At 43.7% G+C, this 25,701-nt stretch overlaps 1 protein-coding gene across 1 annotated transcript in view; it reads left to right on the plus strand.

The window, feature by feature from the left end:
• CCN4 (cellular communication network factor 4) overlaps positions 1 to 25,701 on the plus strand; it is a 50,690-nt gene that overhangs the window by 13,742 nt on the left and 11,247 nt on the right. The window contains exons 2-4 of the mRNA XM_066317057.1: positions 3,542 to 3,747; positions 3,900 to 4,184; positions 23,650 to 23,672. Coding sequence (XP_066173154.1) covers positions 3,542 to 3,747; positions 3,900 to 4,184; positions 23,650 to 23,672 — 514 coding nt within the window. The remainder of the gene's footprint in view (positions 1 to 3,541; positions 3,748 to 3,899; positions 4,185 to 23,649; positions 23,673 to 25,701) is intronic.

Here is a 25,701-nt window from a genome sequence, read left to right on the forward strand (position 1 = left end):
GACCTGAGAGCTCATGAGAGCCCAGGTTTGGGCTGCTGCTCTCAAAGAGTTCATCAAGAGCCAAAATGTCCCAGTCATCTGGGATTTAATGAGATCACATTACCCCCAGACACTCCACTGTGCCATATCCACACAGGAATCTCCACCAGAAAGGCTGCTCAGGCACCTGGATGTCTCAGCATCCCTGCCTGGGGCTGCAGGCCCAGTCCTTGAGCCCTGTCTCATCCAAGCAAAGACAGAGTGTCTGGTTTGTGATCGCTCTTGAGCTCATGGCAAACTCTCACAAGGCAGCTGAGGTGGGCTGTGGAGCCTCAAACTGCCAGATGTCCACATCTCAATGACTTCATCCTCGCTGACACACTTGACCACAGCATTTGCTAAGGAATTCACTGAGGCAATGAAATATGCTGAGGAAATAGTCAAAGAGAGGGAGATAACCAAATGTTCTTTGGGAAAAATCCTAAACCAGCACAATGCCATTTTTGTGTCATTTCTAAAGTGCTCTTTCCCTTGATGTCAGATGGTATAGTCTGATATCACAGGAGCTTTGAACTCCTGTTCCTCCTTCATTTGGAAAGTTATTTTTGCTAGACCTGCTATCATGGCTCCTTCATTCCCAAGCCAGCAATCACAATTGGTATGAAATATTAGCTAATAAAGGCTAATATTAGCTTTTACCCTATGCTAACCCAAATAGTTTCACTTTTTTTTTTTTTTTTTTTTTTTTTTTTTTTTTTTTTTTTTCAAATGGGTCACTTCACCTAGGTCAGGAGAATTGAACCCTCAAAATGTTACTTTCACTTCACAAAGTGAAAGTTTGAATGCCAAAGAGGTTTGGACCTCAAAGTCTGGCACTCTAATATCCACATGGAGATGAACACCACCTGGGTGTCACCAAGACAGCAGGGTTTGTTCTATGCTCCTCAGTAGAATATCAACACTGGGCAAGGAAGGATGTGTTGGTGACAGTAGGGTGAGAGAGAAATATTGAAACAGAAAAAGCTGAAATGAACAGAGAAGGATGTGAGGAAAAACAGGGAGGATACAGAGGAGGGAGAATAGACATGGTTCTGGAGCAACCTGACAGAAAACACAATCCTGAGCCTGGTCTTCAGGTTTGTGAGTCCTGGGAAGGGGCTGTGGGAGAGGTGAAGGTGCTGGAGGATGAAGACAGCTCGTGGAACTTCCTCCAGTTTGCATTTAATTCTGTTTGAATCATCTCCCAGAGGAGCTGTCTGTCCAGACTGCCACACAAACAATCTGATATTTTAGAGTTCCTGGTCCAACTGGTGAAACCATTAAACTGCTCATGTCACACGGCATGAAGGGATGGAAGTTGTTGTGTGACCAGAAGTTGCTGGAGCAGATTTCTCACCCTCCTCATCCCACTCAGTGTCAGCCCCAGCCTTGAGCATTCAGCTGGGCCAAGCCTGTGGAGCAAACCCCACACAGCACCAGATACCCAGGAGGGCTGGGATAGAAACATAGAACAGTTTGGGTAAGAAGGGATTTTAAAGGTCACTTGGTTCCAATCTCCCTTTTGTGGGCAGGGACAACTTCCACTAGACCAGGTTGCTCAGAGCCCCACCCATGACCAGAGCCCCTGGTCTGGAGCACTTCCAGGGATGAGGAACTCACAGTTTCTCCAGAGAACTTGTTCCAGTTTCTCACAATTCTCACAGTGAAGGATTTCTTTCTATACATAATCTAAATCGAGCCTCTTTTGGCATAAAGATATTTCTCCTTGTCCAGTCACTACGTGAAGGCCAAAGGACTCTCCTCTGCTCTCTTGGAGCCCCTTTACAGACTGGAAAGGGCTAAAAGGTCTTCTTGGTGCCTTCTCTTCTTCAGGCTGAACAACTCAAACTCTCTGCCCTTCCTCACAGAAGAGGTACCCCATCCCTCTGGGCATAGTGGCCTCCTCTGGGCTCACTCCTACAGCTCCATGTCCTTCTTGTGTTGGATGGCTGCTTAGGGTGAGGGGGTGGGAGTATTGGTCTCCTCCCATCCCGACCTGGCTCACCTGAGTTCCAGGTGGTAACCAAAGTTGAGCAGAAGTTGAGTAAACATCTGAGTTCTAGTTTGGCCATTAGAGTGATTCACCCACCCATCGCTGCCCAGCCTGTCACATCAAGAAGAAAGGTTTGTCTGCTTTCAAATTTACCTTGGCACTTATTTTAGCCCACGAATGAACTCTCACATTTAAGACCTGTGAAGCTCTTTAACAGGGCCTTCCTTCCCTTTTTTTGCTAGCACTCATTTTCCTTATAATACTCTATTTCAGTTTAGGGATAAAAGAGACTTTAAATTCTTTCAAATTCAGATTTAGCATGGCTGGGGAAAAACCTATACCTGTGCCTAAGTAAAAGGAGAAAAATACATCAGACATTTCTCAGCTAAAATCAGGGCATATCTTAGCAGGTATACAGGTGATCAGAGAGTTTGGGGTGAGGTGTGAGTTCAGGGTGGGGTTTGCACTTTCAGGTACCTGGATAATATTTGTCGTGCCTGCTGCTGGCACAGGAGGGAAGTGTAACTGGGCCCAGGGCTGATGCACACTCCTAAGCCCTGAAATCATGGAAGGGATGTGCAGCATGGCAGGGGATCGTGTGATCCAAGGTGGTTCTGCAAAGAGGGGAATCATCAGACTGCCTCCCACAGGGTGTGCGGGACAAATGTCCTTTTGCTCTTCAAATGAAGCCACTCTTTTACAAAATCAAACAAATCAAACATCTGTGAACAATTGTATACGTGTCAAGTCATTGATTGCAACCAGTGAAAGCCAGATCAAACGTTTCTTTCTGTACTAACTACATTGCAAGAGTCTGAACGCCTTCAGCGGCATGAGGGGTGAGCTCTGAGCCTTTCGGAGCTGCGCTAAAATCGCAGCGTGTCGGACCCCGGCGCCGCAGCTTTCCCTTTAAGAGCCCTTTGGCTCACGGCGATGCACTGAAATGCAGGAGGTGGGACAACACCACACACAAAAATGAAGAAGTGAAGGCAGGAAAAGTTTCTCCAGAGGAAAAATGCAGGGCTTGTCCTTCACCGTGACGTCAGATCTGTCTTTAATAAAATCCCCAAAGAGCCAAGAGAAAAAGGCAGAGTGCCTAGGCTAGGTTGCCAGTTCAGGATTGCTCTGCATTCCCCAAAGTGGTGTTTTTGTTCAAAACGGCTCTAAATCTGGGTTCAATCAAATGTATTTAATCCCGGCTTCCAGGGATGAGGTGGCTTTTGCCCTGGATTCTAGCAGCAAGCAGCATTTTGCAGGTGAGTTTGGAAACTGCCGGGGAGACCTGTCTTCTGCAAACACACTTGTGTTTAGTGCAGGGTGGGCTGGGAGAGCCGAGCGCGGTGCATGCGGGGGGGTGGGCACGGGAAAGGTTTGGGGAGGTGGGAGGTGTGAGAGCAGGAAAGGAAAGGTGAGAGGAGATGCAGAAGTGTCTCAGACTTGAGCTGTTCTCAGCATCCAGGGGGATCAGCACAGAAAACTGTAGGTTTTGTCGTTTTAGTTTTTTCTTTGTATTGTTACTATTTGTGCCAGGGAGCAAAAGAAGGATGAGGAGACCCCGCGCTGCTGCCTGGAGCAGCACGGCCGAGGCTGTCAGCGGCCCGCTGTGGAGGGGACAGGGCAGGTTCCGACGGGCGGCGGTGCCCAGGAGTGCCGGAGCGGGGCAGTCCCGCTGCAGGGACGGAAACGGGACCGGGATCGGGTCCGGGTCCCGGAGGAGCCGCCGGCCGCTCCCGCAGGTGGAGCCGCTCCCTCCTCTGCCCTGGGGCCGGCGAGGGAGGAGGCTTTGATCCCCCTCCCCATCTCTTGGAGCTGCTGCTCCGCGCAGCAGCCGCTTTCCTCCCTCTCCTCTTTGGAAAAACCGGTCCGGGGAAGCCGGTTATTCTCCAAGGGTGCCGGAGTTCAGCTTTGCTTTTCCCGGTGCATGCCCGCAGCCCGGGGGAATTGCCGGGCGATGGGGCTGGGCTGGGAGCAGCCGTGGGGAGCGGTGAGGTCCGACGGGAGGAGCAGCGCCTGTCCTCGGAGGGTGAGCGGTCCCCTGTCCCGTCCCCATCCCGAGGCAGCGCTGCCCTCCGGGCTCAGGGAGCCTCGGGGACCCTGGCAGTGACTGGGATGTTAGAGACCCGCTTGGGCCACCCAGCTCGAGGTGGGGTGTTCCCGCAGCCAGCCAGACACGGTAACTTCTGTCTGAGCATCCCTGGGCTCGGGGCGGGGTGATTTCCACTGCTCCGCACAGAGGATTTTGTGGCAGAGCTGCTGGCATCAGCGCTCGCGTTCTGTGGGATACAGCGACACTTTGAAGCAGGAAAGCAGCACGCGAGGTGCGGCACACCAGGCACACCTGTGTGACAGCAGATGGCACCGAGATAAGTCCCGCGTGGATGCTGAAAACAGGGCCTCTTCTGTAAAATAAAACACACCACAAAACTGACGACAAACAAACTGCACCTCTCGCGCTCCTGCGGGAAGTTGGTTCTTACCACAGCTGATTTTTCTCAGCAAGGAAAAAAAATCAGAGGGAGGTGGCCCCCACCCCCCAAACACTGTCACTAGGGGAGATCTGTGTGACCCTTATAAACTGTGCAGTGGTTGTCTTGGGTTGCCTTGGTATCAAAGTTTTTTGTAAAAACCTGCTGTGGCATGAAAATCTGTGTGAGTGCAAGCAGGCACACGTGCTTCCTGAGGAGCAAGGCAAGTGACTGCAATCCAGATATTGGTAGCAGCGTGTTTGGTCTAAAGAGTATCTAAAAAGAGTTCAAAACAGTATAAAAAATAGCCTAAAAAAATTCTCCTGTTTCACCAGTTCCAGCTCGGGCTCTCCATTGAGCAGAGCAGGTGAAGCTGCTCCTTGGAGCACTCAGGGACACTATCATCTCCTGGACACACCCATGGGGCTGGAACTTGGAAGGCTGTGCCCACAAACCACTGAGTGGGGATAATTTTGCCCCAGTAATGAACTGAATTTCTCTGGACCCTCTCCATGCCTGAACTGGGATGTGATGGGGGATTGGTAGGCTGATGAAAAGCAGGTTTCTGTTTGTCATATACAAGGGAGTGGGGAAGCAGGGATGAAAAAAGTGTACAGCATGTATCAGTGAGGAGGGTGGGAAGAGCATCTGGGAGTATTAGCCTATGTAGTATTTAAAGGAGTTTTGGGAGCAGAGAAGGCTTAATTTGGTCTGATTAAGGGTGCTATATGAAGAAACAAGGAATATTGCAATTATCTTGGGATTTTGGGAATATTTAGCTGGCATGGCCACCCTGCTCATGAGATATTTTAGTTAAGTCATGAGAGTCATAACAAATGAGTCCTGGTAAAGCTCCAACACTGCCCCACCTCATCATTCATGGTTTTTGTCTTTGCTGGCATAATCACAGCAGTAATAAAGATATTTCTGGCTCTGCAGAGACATCCATGGAGTAGTAGCACCAGGTGGGTCACTGTGCACATTGTGCAAGGCCCTGTGGTTTCCCTGGAGACTTGTCACTCTTCATGTGTAGAAGAACTATGGACAGAAAAAGATCTTCCACTGGGAAAGAAGAGGTTGACCCTCTGGGTTAAATACAATATTGTTCCAGGGAGAAAGGCAGAGGAGATAATATAGGAAGGTGAGGCAAGTCCCGAAGTCATTTCAGAAGGCAGCTTTCAGGTTCTGCATCCCTTAGTACTGTTTAAAACTACAAGCAGTTATTGAGTTCTTAAAGAGTTTTATCAACAGGGGCTTTTATGAGGGCAAAACTGCACAGGTGATGGGCTTGTGGAAACAAACAAACAACTAAACATTGCTGGGATTTTAGGCATAAGTTTTGAAAAATTTCTTGATTTTTTTTTTTTTTGTTAACATAGATATAAGGACCAAGACCATGGGATCCTAAGTCCCTTCAACCAGGCTGAGATTCCTCAGTGCCTGAGTCATTTTTGCAGCAAGGACTTTAAAACTGGATGGATTGGCTCCTTTCAGTGTTGCACATTGAGGAGTCAGAGCCAGTAACTTCAGTTTCTAGTCCTGATGACTCAGAAGTGTGAGACCACTTATTCAGAAAGAACAAAATGTCCTAAACCAGCGTGATGGTTAAAGAAACTATTCTGTACTTCATAGAAAATTAGTAAAGGAGCCTTTGTAGGAAGAACAGCATTGGAGGTTTCTAAAACATTTGAAGTGGAGGAATGGGTGTTGTGTGGACCTGACAATGTAAAAAAAAAAAAAATAATAATAGGATGAATGCAAACCTGCAGACTTCTCAAATAGAGAAAGAAAGCAAAGAATTAAATTGTTCTTCATCACATCTACTAGTAGGCAGGTATTGATTTAACTGATGTGATGGCAGTCATGGTACAGAAACACAAAGCTTTTGGTTTTGATGGAGGGGAAGGAGGAGAGAGATGCTTAAAGATGGTTTAATTTGTCACCATCTCCTTTGTGGACACCTATTTCACTACATGGTAACTGATAATGACCTAGGCTCAGGGCTGCCTCAGACTGGGTGTTAAGAACCACAATGTGCTCTTTTTCTTTCTTTTAGGAGATTTACCTTACAGATATAAAGCCAAGAATTTAATCTTTAAAATATTTGTATTTGGTAGCAGGAAAAAATTATTACATTTCTTTGGGCTCTTCCACGAAAAAACATATTCTGACCAAACATAAACAGAAAAAAAACCAAACCCAAAACCATCAAAAAACAAACAAACAAACAAAAACCACAAAGAAAAGAAAAGTGACAGCTTTATTCTTCCCTGCAAAAAATCCCATGGCTCTCCAGGGAGGGTGAGCTGAGCTTTACCTCTTAAGTGCTTCTCTAACAGAAGGGTCCTGGTTTGCACCATGGCTAATGATGCACAGATTATCTCAGGCAGTGCAGGTTCAAAGTTGCTGTGCCTTGTCCTTCTAACCTTCCCACTATTCCCCCTTGCTTGACAACATCTGTTTACCAGAGATAGACTGGATACACTTCTCTGTAGAAAGGCTCTTATCCTACACTTCTGTAAATTGTGGGTGACAATTAAAATTGCTCTGGTTATAGCAGCTGAAGAGTCAGCTATGAAAATTAGCATCTTGAGGCTTGAAGCTGGCAGACACAGCTCCCATGGGTATGGCTGCATTGTGCACAGGGCCTTCCCAAAGCTGATCTTTCATTTGGCAGTCTCCCCTCACACATCCACTCACAGAATGAAATCATTGCTAAGGCAATATCCTGAAGGTAGCACTGAACGTTCTTCACACAGATCAGAGGCCCACACCCAAGTCTGTTTCTGATGAAGATGCTTCCTAAGTACATACACACAGAGTTTCTGCTGAGAGAAGCAGGACGTGATGGATTTTTTTTTCATAATTTCTCCTATAAGTGTCTGGATTTGCTTTGGTGGTGTGAAACACTGTCTTTTCCAGCATCAACCACAACAGAGCTGTGGACAGGGATTGGCTTCCTCAGCATCCCACAGTTGTGCCAGTGCCTGTTTATGTCCCCTAGGGCAGGTCCTGTCCCCATTCCACACTGCAGCAGTCCTGCCCTCAGGTGAGGCTTCTCCAGGAGAAGGCATTAATTAAAAGTGATAGCTATGGATTTTAGCAAAAGTGTGAGATTTATATGATGATTCTGTGTGTCTGTCCTTTCAGAGACTCATGCACATTTAGTTTTTCCTGCCTTCCTCAGGTGCTATGGTCAAAAATTTCAGAAGTCCTCTATACCCATAGTGGGACATTGTCTTCTTTCTTCAGAAGCTCTGGGCTACCATATTAGGATGTGAAGAGTTGCTTTAGCACCTTGCCAGGGCTCAGCTTACTGAGAACTGCTCTTTTTGGATGTCTCAGTGTCCCAGAGGGGTCTTGAGCATTCCTGTCTGGACAGCCCTGGCTCTCATGCATGACTGGAATTGAAGCTGTTTATAAACCCAGGAAATAATATCATGTATGTGAACTTTGGCAGCTGTGGCCTGGCAAAAGCTGGACACCCACAGCTTCAGCTGAAGATACATTTGAATATTAAACCCGACAGTGTCTCATGGTATAGGCCAGAATGCAGGGTGAGATTTTACTCAGTCTTTCAGATCTGTCAGTAGGAGGTTTGGGTGGGTATCCTGGATTAAGTTGCTCCTCCTGCTTTCTCCTTTGCTTTCCTGTGATATAGTTCAAGCATCCCCATTCTTATGGTCCTTACCTTAAAAGCACAATTTTCCCTTTCTATTGAGTGGAAACATTGACTGGTAGTTGATAGGCTCAAAGAAGTTCTACCCATTTGTTTTCTTTCTGTGCTCTGATGTCCACCATGTTGGACTGGTCTTCCAGCACCTAATTTCCCCATCATTCCCTCTCCATGTGTTGTGCCACCCTGGGTTTGCTGCATCCTGAGGTGAGTTGTCTTTGGCTTCCCATTGCTGCAGGTTGGCAGGAGATCACAGATCTGATTTTTACAGATGTCTTGCAGGGTCAAGGGACTCTGACTGCTGCTTTAGGAGCTCTGTGCAGGTATTCTCCACTGTTGCTCTGAGTTTCCTATGGGTGAGGATCACAGGTTTTCCTACAGCCTCTCCTACAGCTGTGGTGGTCTCCCAGCTTTGGGATGTACCTCTGCTGGTGCTCTGTTATTTATTGCATCCATGCTGAAAACTTATGTGTGTTCTGGCATCCTGGGTGAAGCTTCTGAAATCCCTTTAATCACTTGTATCTTCTCACAGACTGCTGCTGTGCTTTGTAATCCTTGCATCTGGGCTAGGTGTGGGAAAGTAAAAGGAAAAAAGACATTTTTTCCTCTGTGAGTGCCAACCACTGGCTCTGTCCCACAAGTAAATATCCTCGTGGTTGGGGAAGGAAAGAAGAGCCTTTAGGCTGAAACAGCTGTGGAAGAAGATAACACTTAAGCTGAGCTTTGTGGCACAACTCGAATAATGAATTTCTAATACTTGGGTTGGTAACGCATTCCAGGACTGTGTGGTCATTTCAGTTCCTCTTTTTTTTTTTTTTTTTCACAATAGCTCCCACGTTGTTCTTGTGTTTTATTAGTCTGGGTCTGTCATTCCACTTAGCCTATAAAGCAAACGAGAGATGAGCAAGTTGGAAGGCCAAGTTTCATGAAATCCAGGATGGTGTGCAATGAGCCCAAAAGGAAACCTGAGAGGCATTTGCAGAAATAATTTAGGCTCATCCATGGAGGGTTGTGAGTCACCTGCACAGTTAAGTCTTTGCTGTCACAGAGCAATTCCAGCACTGCAAAAGGGAACTTATCCTATGAGCTTGCCTTGCAAATTCACAGCATTTCCTAGAAAAAAAAATACCTCATGCTTGGTGATGGGAAGGCACAGCAAGATCACTTGGTCCAGCATTTCACTGACACTCAGATGTACAGAACTCACAGAACCTGTAGTGTTTGGGTGCTTTCATTCCTTTTGATTAAAGCTGAAACAAACTCCTTCTACTCAAAATATACTTGCCCTTTTCCTTCCAAACATATTGAAATAATCCCCAGTAAGAGGCTTTCAGGTAGATATGATGGATTGATTTTATTATTACATCTCTAACATGAAACTATGTAACTTGACTCAGTTAGTATTTACATTAGATTCAGAAATATGTAGATATCACGTGTAGTCAGAGAATTATAGAGTATTTTGGGTTTGACAGGACTTTTAAAGGTCATACTGTCCAACCCTGCTGCAATGAGCAGGGGCATCTTCAATTCAACCAGATTGCTCAGTCCTCCAACCTGACCTTCAGTGTTTTCAGGGATGGAGCATCCACCAACTTTCTGGGCAATCAGTGCCACTGTTCAACCACCCTTCCAAAAATAATTTTTATGTGTAATCCAAATTGACCCTCCTACAGTTTAAAACCATTACCTCTTGCACACTTGCAATATCTGCATATAAGGAAAAGAGCACAGTAATGTCAGGAGTAGTAACCAGCTTTGTAATTCTGCACAATACCTGACAGAAAATCACCTATATGCCACCAGGAACAGTGCAGCCCACACAGATTTCACAGATTTGACCAAAATTGCTCTGAATGACTCATAGACTATCATTATTAAACACTTCTTTTTTATTTTCATTAGAAGGTAGCTGCATGAACTGTTGCACTTTCCCTTTTCTAGAATTTGTAAATATAACTTACACTTTAATTTCTGAGTGGCTAAAAGTTTTGATTCTTTCCATGCTTCACCAGTTTTCCACACTACAATCAGGCTTTTCTTTTTGTTGTTTCCTTACCGAAGCTTTTTGATTTACAAATGATAGCAGGATGGTAGGGGTTATTTTTTTCCCTTGCTGAAGTTTCCTCTCCTCCACACACATATCTTTGGCCTGTGAAAAGAAGAATATAGTGAAAAAATGGAGCATGGCTTTGCTGAAACACAGTTTGATACCTTTTGGGGACAGCATTGATCACCCAAAGGAATGACTCTGATGAATATGTTTTATCTGTGTAGGGACCAGCCTTTTTGCACTGGGTGAACAATAATATACCAGGGCTCTGCAGAGAGACTGGGAATTTTCCCAGAAAATGCCATGACTATCCTATAGCACCTCCTGGCTGTACTCTACACTCCTGGGTCATTATCACTGCCGTGCTTGGCGTGTCCCTGGCATTCCCATAGCTGTGGGTACATGAGGTCACTATCTATCTGAGGTTTTTAGACTTGCAAATCCTCCTTTCTGTTTTTTTTTCAAGTCCACCAGTATATTCCTGGGTGTATGTGATGGCCAAGCAGGCTATAGCCCACATTTATCATCACCAACTTGTACCAGCTGAGACAAAGGGAACTCTCTGTATCTTGGCTGATAAGGAGGCAAAGACATTGGGATCCATACGGGGAGAATTAAATTCTCCTCTGAATGGCTGGCACATGTTCCTGGCTGCCCCCAGGCTACCAATTCCCTGGGTTTACACTAACAGCTGGGTCATTTTAGCTGTTTAGCAAGGAAGGACCAAACCACAAAAACTGCAGCCAAGGCTAAGGATCTGCAAGTGGATTACACTATAAAACTCTTTGGTTACATTTTAATGAGGGGGGAAGAAAAGGGTGGAAAACAATTATTAGGGAAATATCCAGGTTTCATTAACTAGTTTGGCCATTCAGCAGGTGATTTATTAATAAGTAATGCTGGCAATATTTCCTGCTGGATCTTGGGTTTACAGGACTGGATCATACCCACAGCATCTGTGTGTGGGCTGATAAACATTGATGTAAGAGAAAGAGGGCAAATTCATTTGGCTCCTTTCTGTGAGTTTTATTTCCACATTTGACCCTAGTAGTTAAATATAAAATGACATCCCTGCTATTTAACACTGCAATTCATTTATGAAGACTGTTCATTATGAATTTTCACTGTTCTAGCAGAGTGCCAAGGGCACATTTTTAAAATTACATTTATTCAAACATTTCTATGAGACACAGCAGTCCACGAGCCTAACAAAGGGGTCATAGACAGCGGAACTCTGGAGGTTTCTTGACTTATATTTCCAGATTTTGCATCAAAACCTGAGCTAATTTTGCCCAGTGTGCTGGGGCTCTCAACAGAGGTGGTGTGATCCTGCTTATAAAGGCTGGGTAATTCCTTGCCCACCAAAGCTGCCTGGGTGTGGGTGAGCTCCCAGGCTTGTGGCTGAACAATGTATTACATGCCTAGTTTCAGGCTCAAATAAGATGTTTATACTTTTTAAAGATTATATGTTTACTTCTGTGTGGTCTACATGTACATATATATATATATGTATGTATATGGTACATATATGCATATACTCACCCCCCACTCCCTTTATACTTTTTTGGTTTGTGTCAGTTTTTCAATACATATCATACAGAGTCTGCTTGCACTTGAGGAGATGTTTGTGCCATAGTTTTCACTGTCTCTCCCTGTCCCAGCTATATTAAAATACTTGCCTGAGTATCATCTAGGAGGCTGGAGTATTTGATTAGAGGAGTAAATTGACACTACAGCAGCAAAAATGAGATTCCTTTAAAGCCTTCACATCCTCGAGAACTATAACATTTTATGGAGCAGTTATTAAATAATTGAATTTGTTTCGTTCCCCTGTGACTATATGACTAAAGGAGTTGATCGCGGTTTCATTGTTCACCCTCTAACACACAAGGGAAACTTCCTTTAGAAAAACTTCCTCTGACAGGATATAAATATCCCGGCTTAACACCTCCCGCCCCCTCCCCATACGCTTTCCCAAAGGCGGTTTTTGTCTGGTGCAAACGGTGTCCATGGAGCAGCCTTGGCCCGGGGGATGCTCGGGAGAAGCCGGGCGCTGTGCAGGCTGCTGGGGAGCACCATTCGCGCACCAACACTGCCCTCGCGTGTCGGGGGTGTGCCAGACCAAAATGTTAGTGACATCATCAGCGATTCGCCTTTGTCCTCCCAGAGACAAACCACACAGCTGGTGTCCTCCTCTATGGGTGGAAGCAGCATAAGTTCACAAAAGTTAACTGTTTAAGGGATGGGATGTTGCCACTTTCCAGCCTGGCATTGTTTGGGATGGGGAAGTGGCAGAAATACCCTGGCCTGAGCCAAGTTCTATTTGTTTTGCTTTGTTTTGTCCTGTGTTATGCCATTCAGAGTGTCAGCAGGTCTCTGGATCCGAAACAGGGATTTTGTCACCTGCTTGGTTTAGGCCCGGGCCCCAGCAGTAACAGAGCTGCCTGCAAGCAAGACAGAATCATGTGTGAAAGATCCGTTTCATCACTTTCCACAGATGCATCAAGCTGTAAACTGTGATCAACACTGATGTGTGGGATTTGAAGGTGTTGTAGAGGTGAAAGAGTTCTGTCCTTTTGCAGGCATCAGGTGCATGTGAGGGTTCAAAGCCAAACACTAAGGAACTGGCTTTGCTGAGCTGACAGCACCTGAGAAGCAGCTCAGTGGAACGATTTATTTTTTGCATGCAGTAAGAACTCAGTGACTTAGTTTATTAGCTGTGTGTAGGAGGAGGGGTCATGTTATGGTTACAGTGTAGGAACAAGAAATCTAACTGCTATTTCTGGCTCTGACACAGATATCCTGCCTGCCTTTGGGGCAGTCACTTCACCTTTGGGGCCCCACATTCAAACAGGATCATTTCATAATATCATCCTCATTGAAAGTTGCTTCTTTCCACCATGAGTAATCCCTCCTAGAAACAGAATGTGACACACTCTTCTTGCTCGTGCCACATGATGTGTGTGCATTCTGAGTTGGAGAGCTGACACCTTTAAGTATACCAACCTTCATATTTAATTCTTGCAGGGTTTTAGGTTCTTTCTCTGTCATCTCTTTTTACCAAAGTTTTGAATTTCAATTCTGCTTCCACGGACCTTGGGATCCAGGGGATTAATTTTCCAGCTCAATTAATCCTTTTTCTATATTTATATTTTCACTTCTTTTATTCTTAGTGAATCCTGTGCCAGGAAGTGTTCTCTTTTCCTTACTTGTAGTTTCCACTATATTTAACTCAAAAGCTGTGGTTTTGTCCTGGAGGTCTTGTAAGTCAAGGCCTCTCTCTATTTTCTTTCTTCCACCTTTGCAATGTGCCAGTATTTGTTAGGGGTGATAGGGAAGGTACAGCTGATTTTTGGGGCTTTCTGTTGTATATTAAAAGAGGATCTGAGCTTCAAACATATCTGGAATAGAGTCTGTAGTGCAAAGCCCACGTTGGCTCACGTGCTGGCTCTGACTTCTTCTAAGCCCCTCATTCCCACTGCACAAATTTGCTCTTTGTGCTGTTTCTGGGCCAGATCTTCAGGAACAGCCTGTTCTCCCTGTTCAGGGTCTCATCACTCCCACTGTCTTCTCTTTCACAGCACATGGGACAAGATGCTGCCTGTAGCCATCACTCTGCTACTGCTCCTTCACAGCAGTTCTCACTAAAAAGAAAAAAATATCCCTTAGAAAAATTGTTTGGCTCAGCTCATCTCCCAGGCCTCAATGGGAGACTTGTCCAGGTGATCTTGGATCCAAGCTCCCTTTGGCTGTGTGTTTCTGCTGGCTTCTCATCCTGGATGCGCTGTTCTGCTGCTGCTCTGGGCAGCCAGAACGTGGCTGAGAGAACGCTGTGGTGTTGTTCTGTCAGCACCAGGGACTCTTTACATCCCAGGGCCACAGGTTGGGGCTGCCAAGGCAGATAAACCCCAACCAGTGACCTCGGAGCCTGGGCACCCACAGCCCCAGGTGGCCTCACCTTGCTGTGGGCTCCAGGCTAGGAGCAAACACAGTTCAGAGCTGTCACAATGCAATGGCCCAGTGAGCTGAAACGAGGCCTTAACCAGCTTTATCCAAGCCTTGAATGCCAAATAATCTCAGCCAAGTGCTGCTAATTTTCGGAAAGGGAAAGAATTCTTTTCCTAGCCATGAGCTAGCAGCCAAGAGAAGGAACTTTCCCATGCCAGGTCTGTAGAATTTTAAGTGTGAGTTCTATGGAAATCCAGACCAACACGGACCAGATGTGGAGAAATTGCCCATGACAAAGTAAGAAAACTTTACAAATCTGAGAAAACATCAAGGTGAAAATTTTGAACTCAAGGCTTTCTTTAAAGAATGGTATCAAGTAGCCAAACAATTAAAAAGAGATTTCCCTTAAACCTGAGATGGAGAGATGATCTCAGAACATCTGTTGATGGGAACTTCCTCATGAACCCCAGTTCAGTGCTGAGGAAACATTGTTTTGGAACAAAACCATTCTTTTCTTCCCTTCCCACAAACGTTAAATAAATCTTTCTGAGATATTTGAATAGCAGACATTCCAAATGATCTTAATGTTATGAACATACCTGCTGCCTCCTGGCAGCTGCCCTGGATTTTCAGCCTCTGCCTGTGGAAACCCCAGGTGCTTTTTGGTATGTTCTAAAGATGATAATATTTTCTGATCATCTAATTTCCCTTTGATGCTATTAAAGTGTAAGACAGTTATTTATTTTTTGGGTTTTTGGGGGTGTTTTGTTTTGTTTGTTTGTTTTTTGTCAATCTATGTGGATTATTTGATGCAATTAAAATCTATGGCATGAAATGATGCATCACCATTTACCCTGAGTTGAGTAATCACCTGAAATAAACCCCACCAAATAAACAGGATATGGATTTAAATCCCTCTTAATGATTGAAAATAAGGTTAAAATGTAGCAGAGTGAATGTGAAACCCAGGCATCCTCTCTCCACCACGACTACCAAGCAGGCAGTATCTGTTTTCTCTTCTGACCTGGGGGGTTAATGGTTGTGGGCTCTGTGAACAGGGGGAGTGAGACTCTGGCCCCTAAAGGTCAGCCTTAAACTCCCCCCAACCACCATGCAGTTTGTGGCAGACTTGAAATTATTAGTTCTTGGCTTGCAAAATGAGTGTATTTGGAAAAACAAAATGTTTTTCCTTCTCATTTTGCATCAGTCTCTTTGTAACAGGTTGGCTTGCTTGTGTGTCTGTGGTTTGTTTTATCTAATAAAAGAGACTGAGTAGGAAGGACACTCCAAGTGCTGTGTAACAAAATTTGCAGTTTTTTACTCACTTTCTGATAAAAATGCAAATGCCCTTCCTGCCATTTTTGTAGTGATCTGATAAACTGTATCAGAATTGGGGGGTGAGGGAAGAGGGGGAGCAGGAAGAAAAGTCCTTTTGTATTACAGTTAAAATGCTGAATTCAACTGTTTACTTGGAAGTCTAATGGGAGCTCTGTGTAGGGTCAAGAACCTGAGACAGATCCATACCAATGTTCTAACATCTCTTTGTTTTTCTCTACTTTTTGTCTGAGTTTTATATTGAAATCAGTGAGAGTTGGACACTCCTCTGAGGCTTGGAGCTTGGCTGAAGGAATTGAGAAATAGGAAAATGAAATTATAACTTCTTAAGGCTACTCAGCCACAGAGAGTAGGGGAGAGAGGACAAAAGTAGCCTGGAGACCAGGCAAAATATGGGGGTGTATGCTGAGAGATGGACAGTCACAGAGGTCTGGTCCACAGGCTTCTGGCTCAGCTTGACCCAAGGGCCTGTCAGTCATCTTCATGTCAGTAAATTCCCATCATGTGTGACTTCCTTGGGCCTTGAATAGGCTTTATGTCTGCATGGTGGGCTGGAAAGTGGATGCTACTGCTGATCAGTGCTGTGCCAGCACACTGGAACCTACCCTCTCCCCTCTCTGTCCTTTGTTGCTGCAGAGTTTGCACACTTAAGGTCTTTGTTTTTTTGTGTTAAATCTCCACTGTTAATCTCCTTGGTAGGTTTGAGAAAGAAAAGGACAAGTCTAAAAATGCACTTCTGACTCCAGATTCCTCTTCCTGTTGATACAGCTGTGTTTCCTACTTGATGGTTTTGTAAACACTCAGTTTAACCCTTCAGATCTTGCAGTTATGTTGCTTCACCATCATCGTTTTCTCTCCTTAAAGGGAATTTCCTACCTTCTCTGTCCAGAGCATCCTTTTTTTTTCCTCCTTCTTTTTGCACATCCCTGCACATTACACATCCTGCTATAGCTTAACACTTCATTCAAAAGGAACAGGATTTCCTCTTGCTGTTGGTGAAAGCAACTGCTGTCCTTTACAATCCCTGCTTTGTCATGTTGTTTTTGTAGAGGGGGAATCATTACATCTTCTAAGTTTAATCCACAGTAATTGAAATTATTAAATTTCCCTGCAAGAGTACCAGCAGAGAAACAATGTACCAGAATTCTGTAGAGAGAAATTTTAGTGCATGAGACGAGAAAGTCTAATAGACCTCAGCTTGGGATAAATTACATTCCAGGGATGTTTCAGCCCTTTGTACCAGAACGAAATCTTCACCTGTGTCTGTTTTCCTTCTGGGTCTGCACACTATTTAATAGATGGCATTAAGAGTATCATACCCTTTTTTGATTCATGGCGTTGGTGATATCATACCCACTGGTGAGGGCCTGCTTGCATCTGACTGTGCCATCCTGAGTGAAACCTCTCTGCTACTGGAACTACAGGTATATCCTGCCTGAGGAATTTGCTGGCTGCCAGATCATTGTTCCCCCATGCAGACTTCTTGAAGGTGCTCAGCTGTGGTGCTCCAACAAATTTGAACTCCTCCAGACCCATCTGAAAGTCATATTCAGAAAAATTCATATACTAAAAGCTGAATAAGGATATTTCTGTGGGTGAGTGGATAGAAATTCATTCTTCCCAGGCACAGCATCAGCAAAGCCCTGGGGTTATAGCCCTTGTAGCAGCTCTGGCTTTCCTACCTCTCCCTATTCATACTGATATTTTCACAGGGAACTCTTGGGATCTCCCTCACCTGCCTTCATTGCCTTCTCCCTGGTAGCTGCACGTTCCTCCATGGTCTGGGCAACTCACAATCTTCAGAGTTTGTTCCTTGTAGCAAAAGCATTGTTACCACTCCTGTTCTGCAGACACAGAGAGGATAAAGCTGAGTTCAAATAACAAAGTCATGCCCTACTCTTCCAATGTAGAGTCTATGTTCTCTACCTTTGTCTGCATTAAAATCAGGCATTTTATGTAGAATTGTCAGGTCTCCTGAGAGGTCAATGCAAGAATCCCCTCTGCATTTAGCAGAGAAGGGCCCAGTGTTTGCACCCAGCAGCTGTGAATGCAGCTCCTTGCCCAGAGAAGCTGAGGAAAGTGGGTGGGTTTTGACACATAATTTCGCCAGTGCCTTACATCGCAGTGATCTACTGAGTTTCTCACAAGTGTGGTTACTGCTTAGAACCAGACCTGAAATCTTCTACAGCACTGCACGGAGAGCTGGTGACTTGGTCCAGCACATTTTTGGAGCTAAAATGGTCATACATTTGACTGCCTGGGGGATTTATTTGTGGAATAGATCAAATTAATTTCTCTGTGAAAATTATCTGACTTCTATTAGCATAAATATTTTTTTAAGGCATTGATGTTTTAGTCATGTTGTTCTGCCTGTCATTTCTCCTTTGCAGTGACTATGAGACGTGAACAAGATGCATCCATGTGCAATGACCACGTGCCTTTGTGGTCTACATTAGAAAAGGAACTTCTCTTTTGTAGTCTTACTTGTAACTATGTCTCACTGCATGGGAATCTCACTGCATGGGAATCCCCAAGTCCCAACCAAAACCGATTGTCTCCGTTTCTCCTCCACTCTCCAGCTCTGTCTCTCTAGCTGAAAAATTCTGGGGTCTTCAGCTTGGAAAAGAGAAAGATTCAAATTGGAGTAATTTTGGCCTTCTGTTACCTATAAAAGCAGCCTATAAAAAAGAGAAACAGAGACTTTTTATATGGACAGATAGTGACAGGACAAGGGGGAACAGTTTTAAATCAGAAGAGGAGACATTTATGTTAGGTATTAGGAAGAAATCCTTTACTGTGAGGGTGGTAAGGCACTGACACAGCTGCCCAGAGAAGTTTTGGATGCACTGTCTCTGGAAGTGTTCAAGGCCAGGCTGGATGGGGCTCTGAGCAATCTGATCTAGTGGATTCTTACCTTTTCTGGGGGAAATCTGGTCAGAGATCCTCTTGGATGTGTAAGAAGTTATTTGCTTCTACATTCACAGAGAAGAAAAATGTTTATTTTCTACCTTTAATCAGATAAATTAACCCTCAAATGACTGTGTGCTCCAAAACTTTTCTCTCCTTAGGGGCTTGAAAGCAGATTTTCTTTTCCTTTCTTAAAGAAAAAGTGGAGGTCAGTTTGCTTGTGGTTGGGCTTGTAGCTCACATGAAGTTTATGACAGCATTAAGAAAATTAATAATATGTAAAACAAATTCATGTTTTTACATCTCTTATTAGATGCTCTCTTGGAAATGCAGTGCTGATGTTGATTTCTAGCATGATCCCCAGATAGGTTAAAGTCTGTTAGGAAGAACTTATCTGTCTCAGATTGGTGCTAGCTAAGGGATAAGTTTCATTATCACTGGATGGCATTCAGTCTGTGGGCTTCTGATGTCCTTTTACATGTCTCTTGATTCAGATACTGTACAGCATTTCACACCTGACCACCACTGAGACTGAGCCGAGCACCTGGGCGAGAATATCACTAGATCTTTTTTCCTAGATTTCAAAGAAAGAGGATGCTGCTTTCCAGCATTGTCTGTTTTGGTAGACTACAAACTACCTGTGCATGCTTGTCATTGGTAACAGATCATAAAATATTGTGCACAGGGTAGTCCTGGATCTGGTACATCTGGTGATGAGTATGCTGAGTATCTGAAATTTACAGTCTCCTCCTTTCTGCTTACAAAACCTGTACTCCAATCTACTTCAATGTCTCAACTACTATCTAAAAAAAGTTAACAAATTACAGATTGTTTTAGTGTTCCTTTCCATCCTCATAGCTTTAGGCCTAATGCTCTTTGATATTATCATTGGGAAGGGTCACTGTGTACAAGTTTTGCCACATAATGTCTCTGCTCCACATGTTGAGCCAGTAAATTTCTTCAGATAGGCTGGGCTTGGTCCAGGGATTTAGGCAGATAAGCTCAGCAAAGCTTGGGAAAAGCAGGCCTCTAGCTAATCACTGTGCTCCTGCTAAATGATCTCACCATAAAATTGGCAAGGTTGTTTGTGCTGATCTCGGTTTAACTTCTAATATGAGCTTACAGCAATTCATCATTTCTCTAGCTTAGGGACCACCCTGGGTCTGGCTTGCTGCCTACCTGCTGTGCATGGCTGCAGACTCCCTTCTAACCATGATCTCTGTACATTTCATCTCATGCAGTGCTTGCTGCTACATTTATACTGAATTCACTGGGTTTATTTAAAAGTCTTTAAGTCTATTTTTGCATGCGTGTGTGCTGTTGTTTTGCAGATTTTTGCTTTTCAAGTCAGAAGAAAAAATGCTCCAAAGGTTTGTGTTAGCATTCTGCGCCTCTTTTTAGGCATCAGGTGTCACTGCTGCAAAGGGCATCAGGTTTCCTTTGGAGAACCTTTTCTGCACATTCTAAAGCACTGTGACAAAATACATAATTAAATCTGTCGGGGGGATTTTAAGAAGCAGTTGTTTGACATCGGTACCCTGTGATATGGCTAAAAGCTTGATACCAGCTTTAGGAAGAAAACAGATTAGGAAGATAATGTCTCCCCAGGGAATTCTCTACTTCAGCTCCTCAGGGATGTGATTTAAAGCAGCATCTGCTCTATGCTGTGTATCATTTTATACTTTCCTTCATATCCCTGAGCTGAGGATTGTTTAGATGTGTGTCTGAGTGAAGAATTTCACACTACAGTATAGAGAAATGTCATACTATCTGGAATTTTGAAAGAGGCAGGAGGGACTTACATGGTGTCCCACCCTTCAAAGAAAGGGGAGCACCCAAGATTCTTAGGTGTTCATGTTGGAAAACAATGACGAAAGTCAAAAGGTCCATGAAAGCTGACAAAGTTTCATTGGTAAATTACTCATTTTGCATGGAATTGGTATAAGTTAGTCCCTGTTCTCCTAGTGTAAGCACACAGCAGCAGGGTTTGGGTACAGAGATAGGGTGATAGAGAAAAGAGAGAGAGAGAGAGAGAGAGAGAGAGATGAATTGGATAAAAGAAGGGGTGAGACAGAAAAAGGAAGAGAGGATGGAAAAGAGACATCACCAGTCTTGGTGGTCCATCTGATAGGGTGTCCAGGTTCCTGGGGGGCACACACACCAGTGCTTCATGGGAGTATTCTTTTATTGATAAATATTCCCCACTCTGGAGGTAAGTTTCTCATTTTCTATGGAAATGATTTAGCATGCACAGACATTCTGTTCTTCTTAACTTTTCTGGGAATGGGCTGGAGAGGTTTGGGGATATTTAGTGGTCTTGGTTCCCCCTACAGTCCATTCTACATCGCTTACAGGGATAAGGCTGTTCCTCAGCCTCAGCCCTACCCTTGCGCTGTACTGCATTAATCTTCAGGAACCAGAACAAGGACATTTATCCCAGAAATGTATTGCCTCTACCTGCCTGTGATCCCTTCTCCAGCCACATCCTGTTCTTTCTCACAGTGTGTTATTACCAAGACCCTTGGTTGGCTCCACAGCTATTTGGCTGTTGGTGTTTGAGGCATTCACATTAGTCCCTTATCTTCTGTGATTCTCTGACTGTATAACACTGAAGGCAGAAAACATAATCCTTGGAAGTAGCATAGGCCATGGTGCTGTTTCTGTCCTGCTGTCAGTGCGATCAGATGTCCCCAGAGGATGATGGGGGAAAGTTAGAAGGTATTCAGTTCCTTTTTTCCTCTTTGTGACAACCTGGGTGCCCCAGTTACCTCATGTTTTTGGTTAGTCCCTCACCCTGCCTTAACCATGTCATACGACTTTAACTCATAGGGAGGTTTTGTGGTTTGTCTTCTGTGTGAGTCCCTTTTTCCTCTGCACCCTCAGGGTGATGACAACACTCGTCACTTCCCAGATGTCTTAGCACTGCTACAGTCCTGTTTTCAGAGATTTCCAGATGCCTGGTGCTTGTTCAGAACATCAGTCAAAGCTCTTGCTGTCTGGATACATCTTCAAGTCATGCTTCCCTTCTTTAATTTAAATACTTTTCCATTTGATCTTTGGAATTTAATCTGTTCTTTTCTCAGAGGAACTCATGGTGGGGGATATCAGCTGAGCTTTCCACAATACAGACGTGAAAGTATCACAAGCTGAGCTGACCTATGATGGTGCAAATCTTGCCCTTGCAAGCACAACACAGCAATCCTGTGGATGGGGTTTCTCATTGCTGGTACTCAGAATTGTACTCTAGTCATTATTCTTTCCCCCTGTTTGGTGTAAGATAAAATCTGATGATGCTCCTCTCCCACTCTGTGTTTTGCTGATTTCCTGATTTGGTTTTCTAGAAAGATCTACAGGTGCTGTGTAAAGTCTGGTTGAACATTTGGATTCCATGATTCTGTGAAGAGAAGCTGCTTTCCTCACAGTTGTATGGCCAGACCACACCCAGAGCAGGCAACCATCCGCTGTGCTGTGGATGCCTTTGCTTCAAATGTACAATTGCTGCTTTACCGATCCTTTTGCACGCACAGAACCAGCTCACTTCAGCTGCTACAAGAGACTTCTGCCATGAGTTTGCCTGGCCAAGGGTGAGATAACACAGACCACTTCAAGCTGGATCATCACGTTCCCCAGTCAGACTCTGAATTAGTATCAGGTCCTCCTCAAGCAAGCAGAAGTCTGGCATCTATTGCACCTAGAGATGTAACTGACCTATGTCTTCCATCTGTGTTCTCTGTCTAGCAGATCTCAGAATATACTATGGACCACAGTTAGCAAAATATGCCATACTTGGCACGAAATATCCTTTTGTGATGGGGCTTTACATCTGGAAATACTGCTGTTTATTCAGACAAGTTGTAGGCACCATCTGTTTTTCACTTAACCACAGGGATGTAGCTGTGCAAAGATTGCTCATCTTTCATTGAGAGCCTTGAGGTGGCTTTGATATAATGATGCAACACTGTATTAAATGGCAGCTATGTTTTTTGGATGAAGCCATGCATGCCATGTGTTCCAAAGGGACCATTAAAGCAGCAGTAGCAGCAGCTCCTTTTTACCTTCTGTTATCTTGAAATCTTCCAGCTACAAAACCAGATTTATGGCATGTTTCCTATTATCAAATAAAATAATAATAATAATCTGTGAAATAACTTTTGTACAGCTGGGCTTGTGATAGGAGATGGGATGGTCCTGAAAAATAGGATTCTTTTGCATTATATGCACCATTTAACAAATAGATCAATTTTTATCCCCTGAGCCAGAAGCAGACTTTAGGTGTCACACTGCAGAACTGAACTGGGGAAGATGTCTTGTAGGTGGTTTGGGTTTATGGGTGTTTTCCACATGTGGATTTGGCAAGGTGTGCATGCACAGGCTGACAGGAATGCTTTGAAGTCTGCGTGTAACACGTGAGGATGGAGAACCCAGAGCCTCCCTGGATGACCTGCCCTGGTGCTGCATTGCTCTGTTAGTAAAGAAGTTGTGTTCAGAGCCTCCCTAGCTGTATTTTGTGGCTTCTGCACATTGTTTCACCCTCTGCCACCACTGGGAAGAGTGGACTGAGAGCAACCCAGCTTCCTCAGTGTCTTCTCCTTTTGGTCTCTGACCATCCTTGTTGCCATATTCTAGACTGCAAATTCCCAGATACACCATTTGAAGTGAGAGTCCAGGACTGTAGACCAGGAAATTAAATGATCAAATGATATCTCACTGAGACCAGATTCTTTTCTATATTGCATCTAAATAAGCTTATTAACATAACAATTGCAAAATGAGAGCACTTAATTTGGATTTCAAGGAGGAAGAAACTTTGATATTTGGAAAATAAAGTGACCAACTCAAAATTCAGAACTAGAGAGAAGTAGTTGTGGAAACTTGATATGGAGGGGAAATTGTTCTTTAAGGGAAATAGGGATTCATGACTTCAGTTAGTTAGCAACTCCAGGGAAGAGCAGATATCCAGTCAAGCAAATTATTTCAAATTAGAGAATTTAAATAACATTGAATTTAAAAATGAAAAGTTGTTTTAAGTCAAAATTCTCTGCTTTGGAACAGAAACAGGAAATTCAGGATACTTGAAAATGCAAATTCAGGATACTTGAAAATGTAAATTTCTATTTTTGTTTTTAAAAAAATGAAAACCAAGATAATTTTGAAGAACTTAATGAAATCTGCACTGTTCTTGCCATGGGGGAAAAACACCAAAACCAAACAAATAAGTGGAGCTTTTAATTTTTTCTTTACTTTTTATGCACAGCATGGAATAATGTCCCCAAAATGGTAAGAAGGCAAAAAGTATCTTCCTTTGGATTTCAAAGCCATGAGTGGAAAGGAGATAAAGCAAATGTAGAACAAGGCCATTTGTAAAGTAAAACCTGTGCCAAAGCAGTCTGTTCTTGTCTGAGAGCTGGAACTGATACTGGTTTTGCTCCCCATCTTTTTGCTGGTACAGCCACATATTGTACTATACAGTTTTAGGATGGTTTCAAACTCTGTGATCTTGGATGGTCCACATGCACTTTCCCTTCCCTAGAACTGAACTCTGTCTGCTTGTAACTTCTAGAGACATTTCTCATTGCTCCTCCAGATGTTCCCTGTTACTCCGCAAACTCCAGTTCAAGCTTGTTTCACGGGATGAGCTCATTGCAGCACAAGACATTAAAATGCTCTTAGAGCACAGAAATTGTGCTGTTTAATATCTCTATTTGTGGAGTCAGTGGTGACAGTGTCAATTTGTTAATGGTGACCAAACACTTTAGGTCACCCTATTCTAAGTAAGTGCTTCTACTGGGGCAACAGTTATAAAACATCAGGTTACTTTCTAACAGGGAAGTTTTTGGGGTTTTTTTTTCCACTCTAAATACTCCGTGGAAAAGTATAAAGAAAATGGGAGGTCACACTGAGTTTGCCAATATAAGCAAATTTTTGGCAAGGAGATGAATGTATGTAATCTTTACTCTGTAAATATCTAAACTGAGTTAGAAAAATCTATTCCAAACATCTGTCTACATTCTTCCCACAGATGCATTTCCCAAAATAAAGTTATGGGAAGCTGATTGCTCATCATTCATGGATCCACAGACATATAATGATTGGTTCACTGGGGATATTTTATTTTCTTAGGCTATTGAATGTTTTGCTTCATGCAGAACGCTCCTTTCTGCTGAACCTACCATGAACAGCAAGAATAAATCCAGCTGGCACCTGACATCTTTAAAACTGTCCTATATTTCCTGGGTTCAGAGTCTGCTATTTCACAATATGTCCAGGAGATTTCATGTCTGGGATCAATTTCAATGAGGGATCTAGAACCTCACTCATGGGGAAGCTGAGCCCTGCATAATCATATTTTCCTCTGACCATTAAATTACGTGTCCTGCAGAATCTGATTTATATCTCTGTCCTCATGCTACTTGTCCCTAGCATTAGCCTGTGAGAGTTTTATGAGCATTCATGGGGACTTAGGGATTTGTTGCAAGAGTTTAACAGTGAGGAAGTCCTGATGATACTGTGATTACTGCTGATCTCCCTGTAAGAATTGGCTCTCTCTTAACCCATCTGTTTTGGGTATGATAATAATTCAAATATTCAGAAATATTCAGCACAGAAGTTTCAGCTGAGCAAAGTCAAGAGCAAATTCTTCCCTGAGGGCCAGATTTAAGCCCACTGATGTAAGCCAGGTCCTGTTTTACATTGCCATATCTGTGACAAGCATTATGAGTTTTTAACTTCTGTCTGTTGTGGGATGAAACTAAGCAATCCCTATGCTTGCCCAGAAACACAGCTGAGGGATGGAAGAGTATGTGGCTTTATTTAATGGATTGTTTATATTTCATTTTGTCTTTTCATTTTTTACTTACTTCTTGGGGTCCAGATGCTCCGTTCCCCTGGGAATGTGCTACATCAGGTTAGTGTTAGAAACTCTGGGAATGTGCATGAGTCTCCTGGGGTGCCTTTAAAACAATTTTGGATAATGGGAATGCTTAGAGTGGTTCTTAGAGCTGGAATTGACTCTACAGGCATTTCTGCTTGTTCTGTCTCAATAGTTCAGCCAGTAGGTGGAACCAGGGGAAAGCAGATGTGTTTTATGCACCAAGCTCAGCTTTTTCCTAGGAGATGCGTCCTAAGGTGTCTGCATAAAATTTTGTTTTTAACTTCAGTGTTCTTGTTTAGAAGAGTCAAACTCCAAATAAGGAGTTTCTTCTAAACAGTGACAGGACAATTTTAGACTTTGTAGTACAGAGAATGTTTTAAAATTTACTCATTAATAATTTCCACTTGTGAATATGTCAGAGAACGGGATAATCCA

This window comes from Sylvia atricapilla, chromosome 1 (assembly GCF_009819655.1).
Source record: "Sylvia atricapilla isolate bSylAtr1 chromosome 1, bSylAtr1.pri, whole genome shotgun sequence".
NCBI classification, from domain to species: domain Eukaryota; kingdom Metazoa; phylum Chordata; class Aves; order Passeriformes; family Sylviidae; genus Sylvia; species Sylvia atricapilla.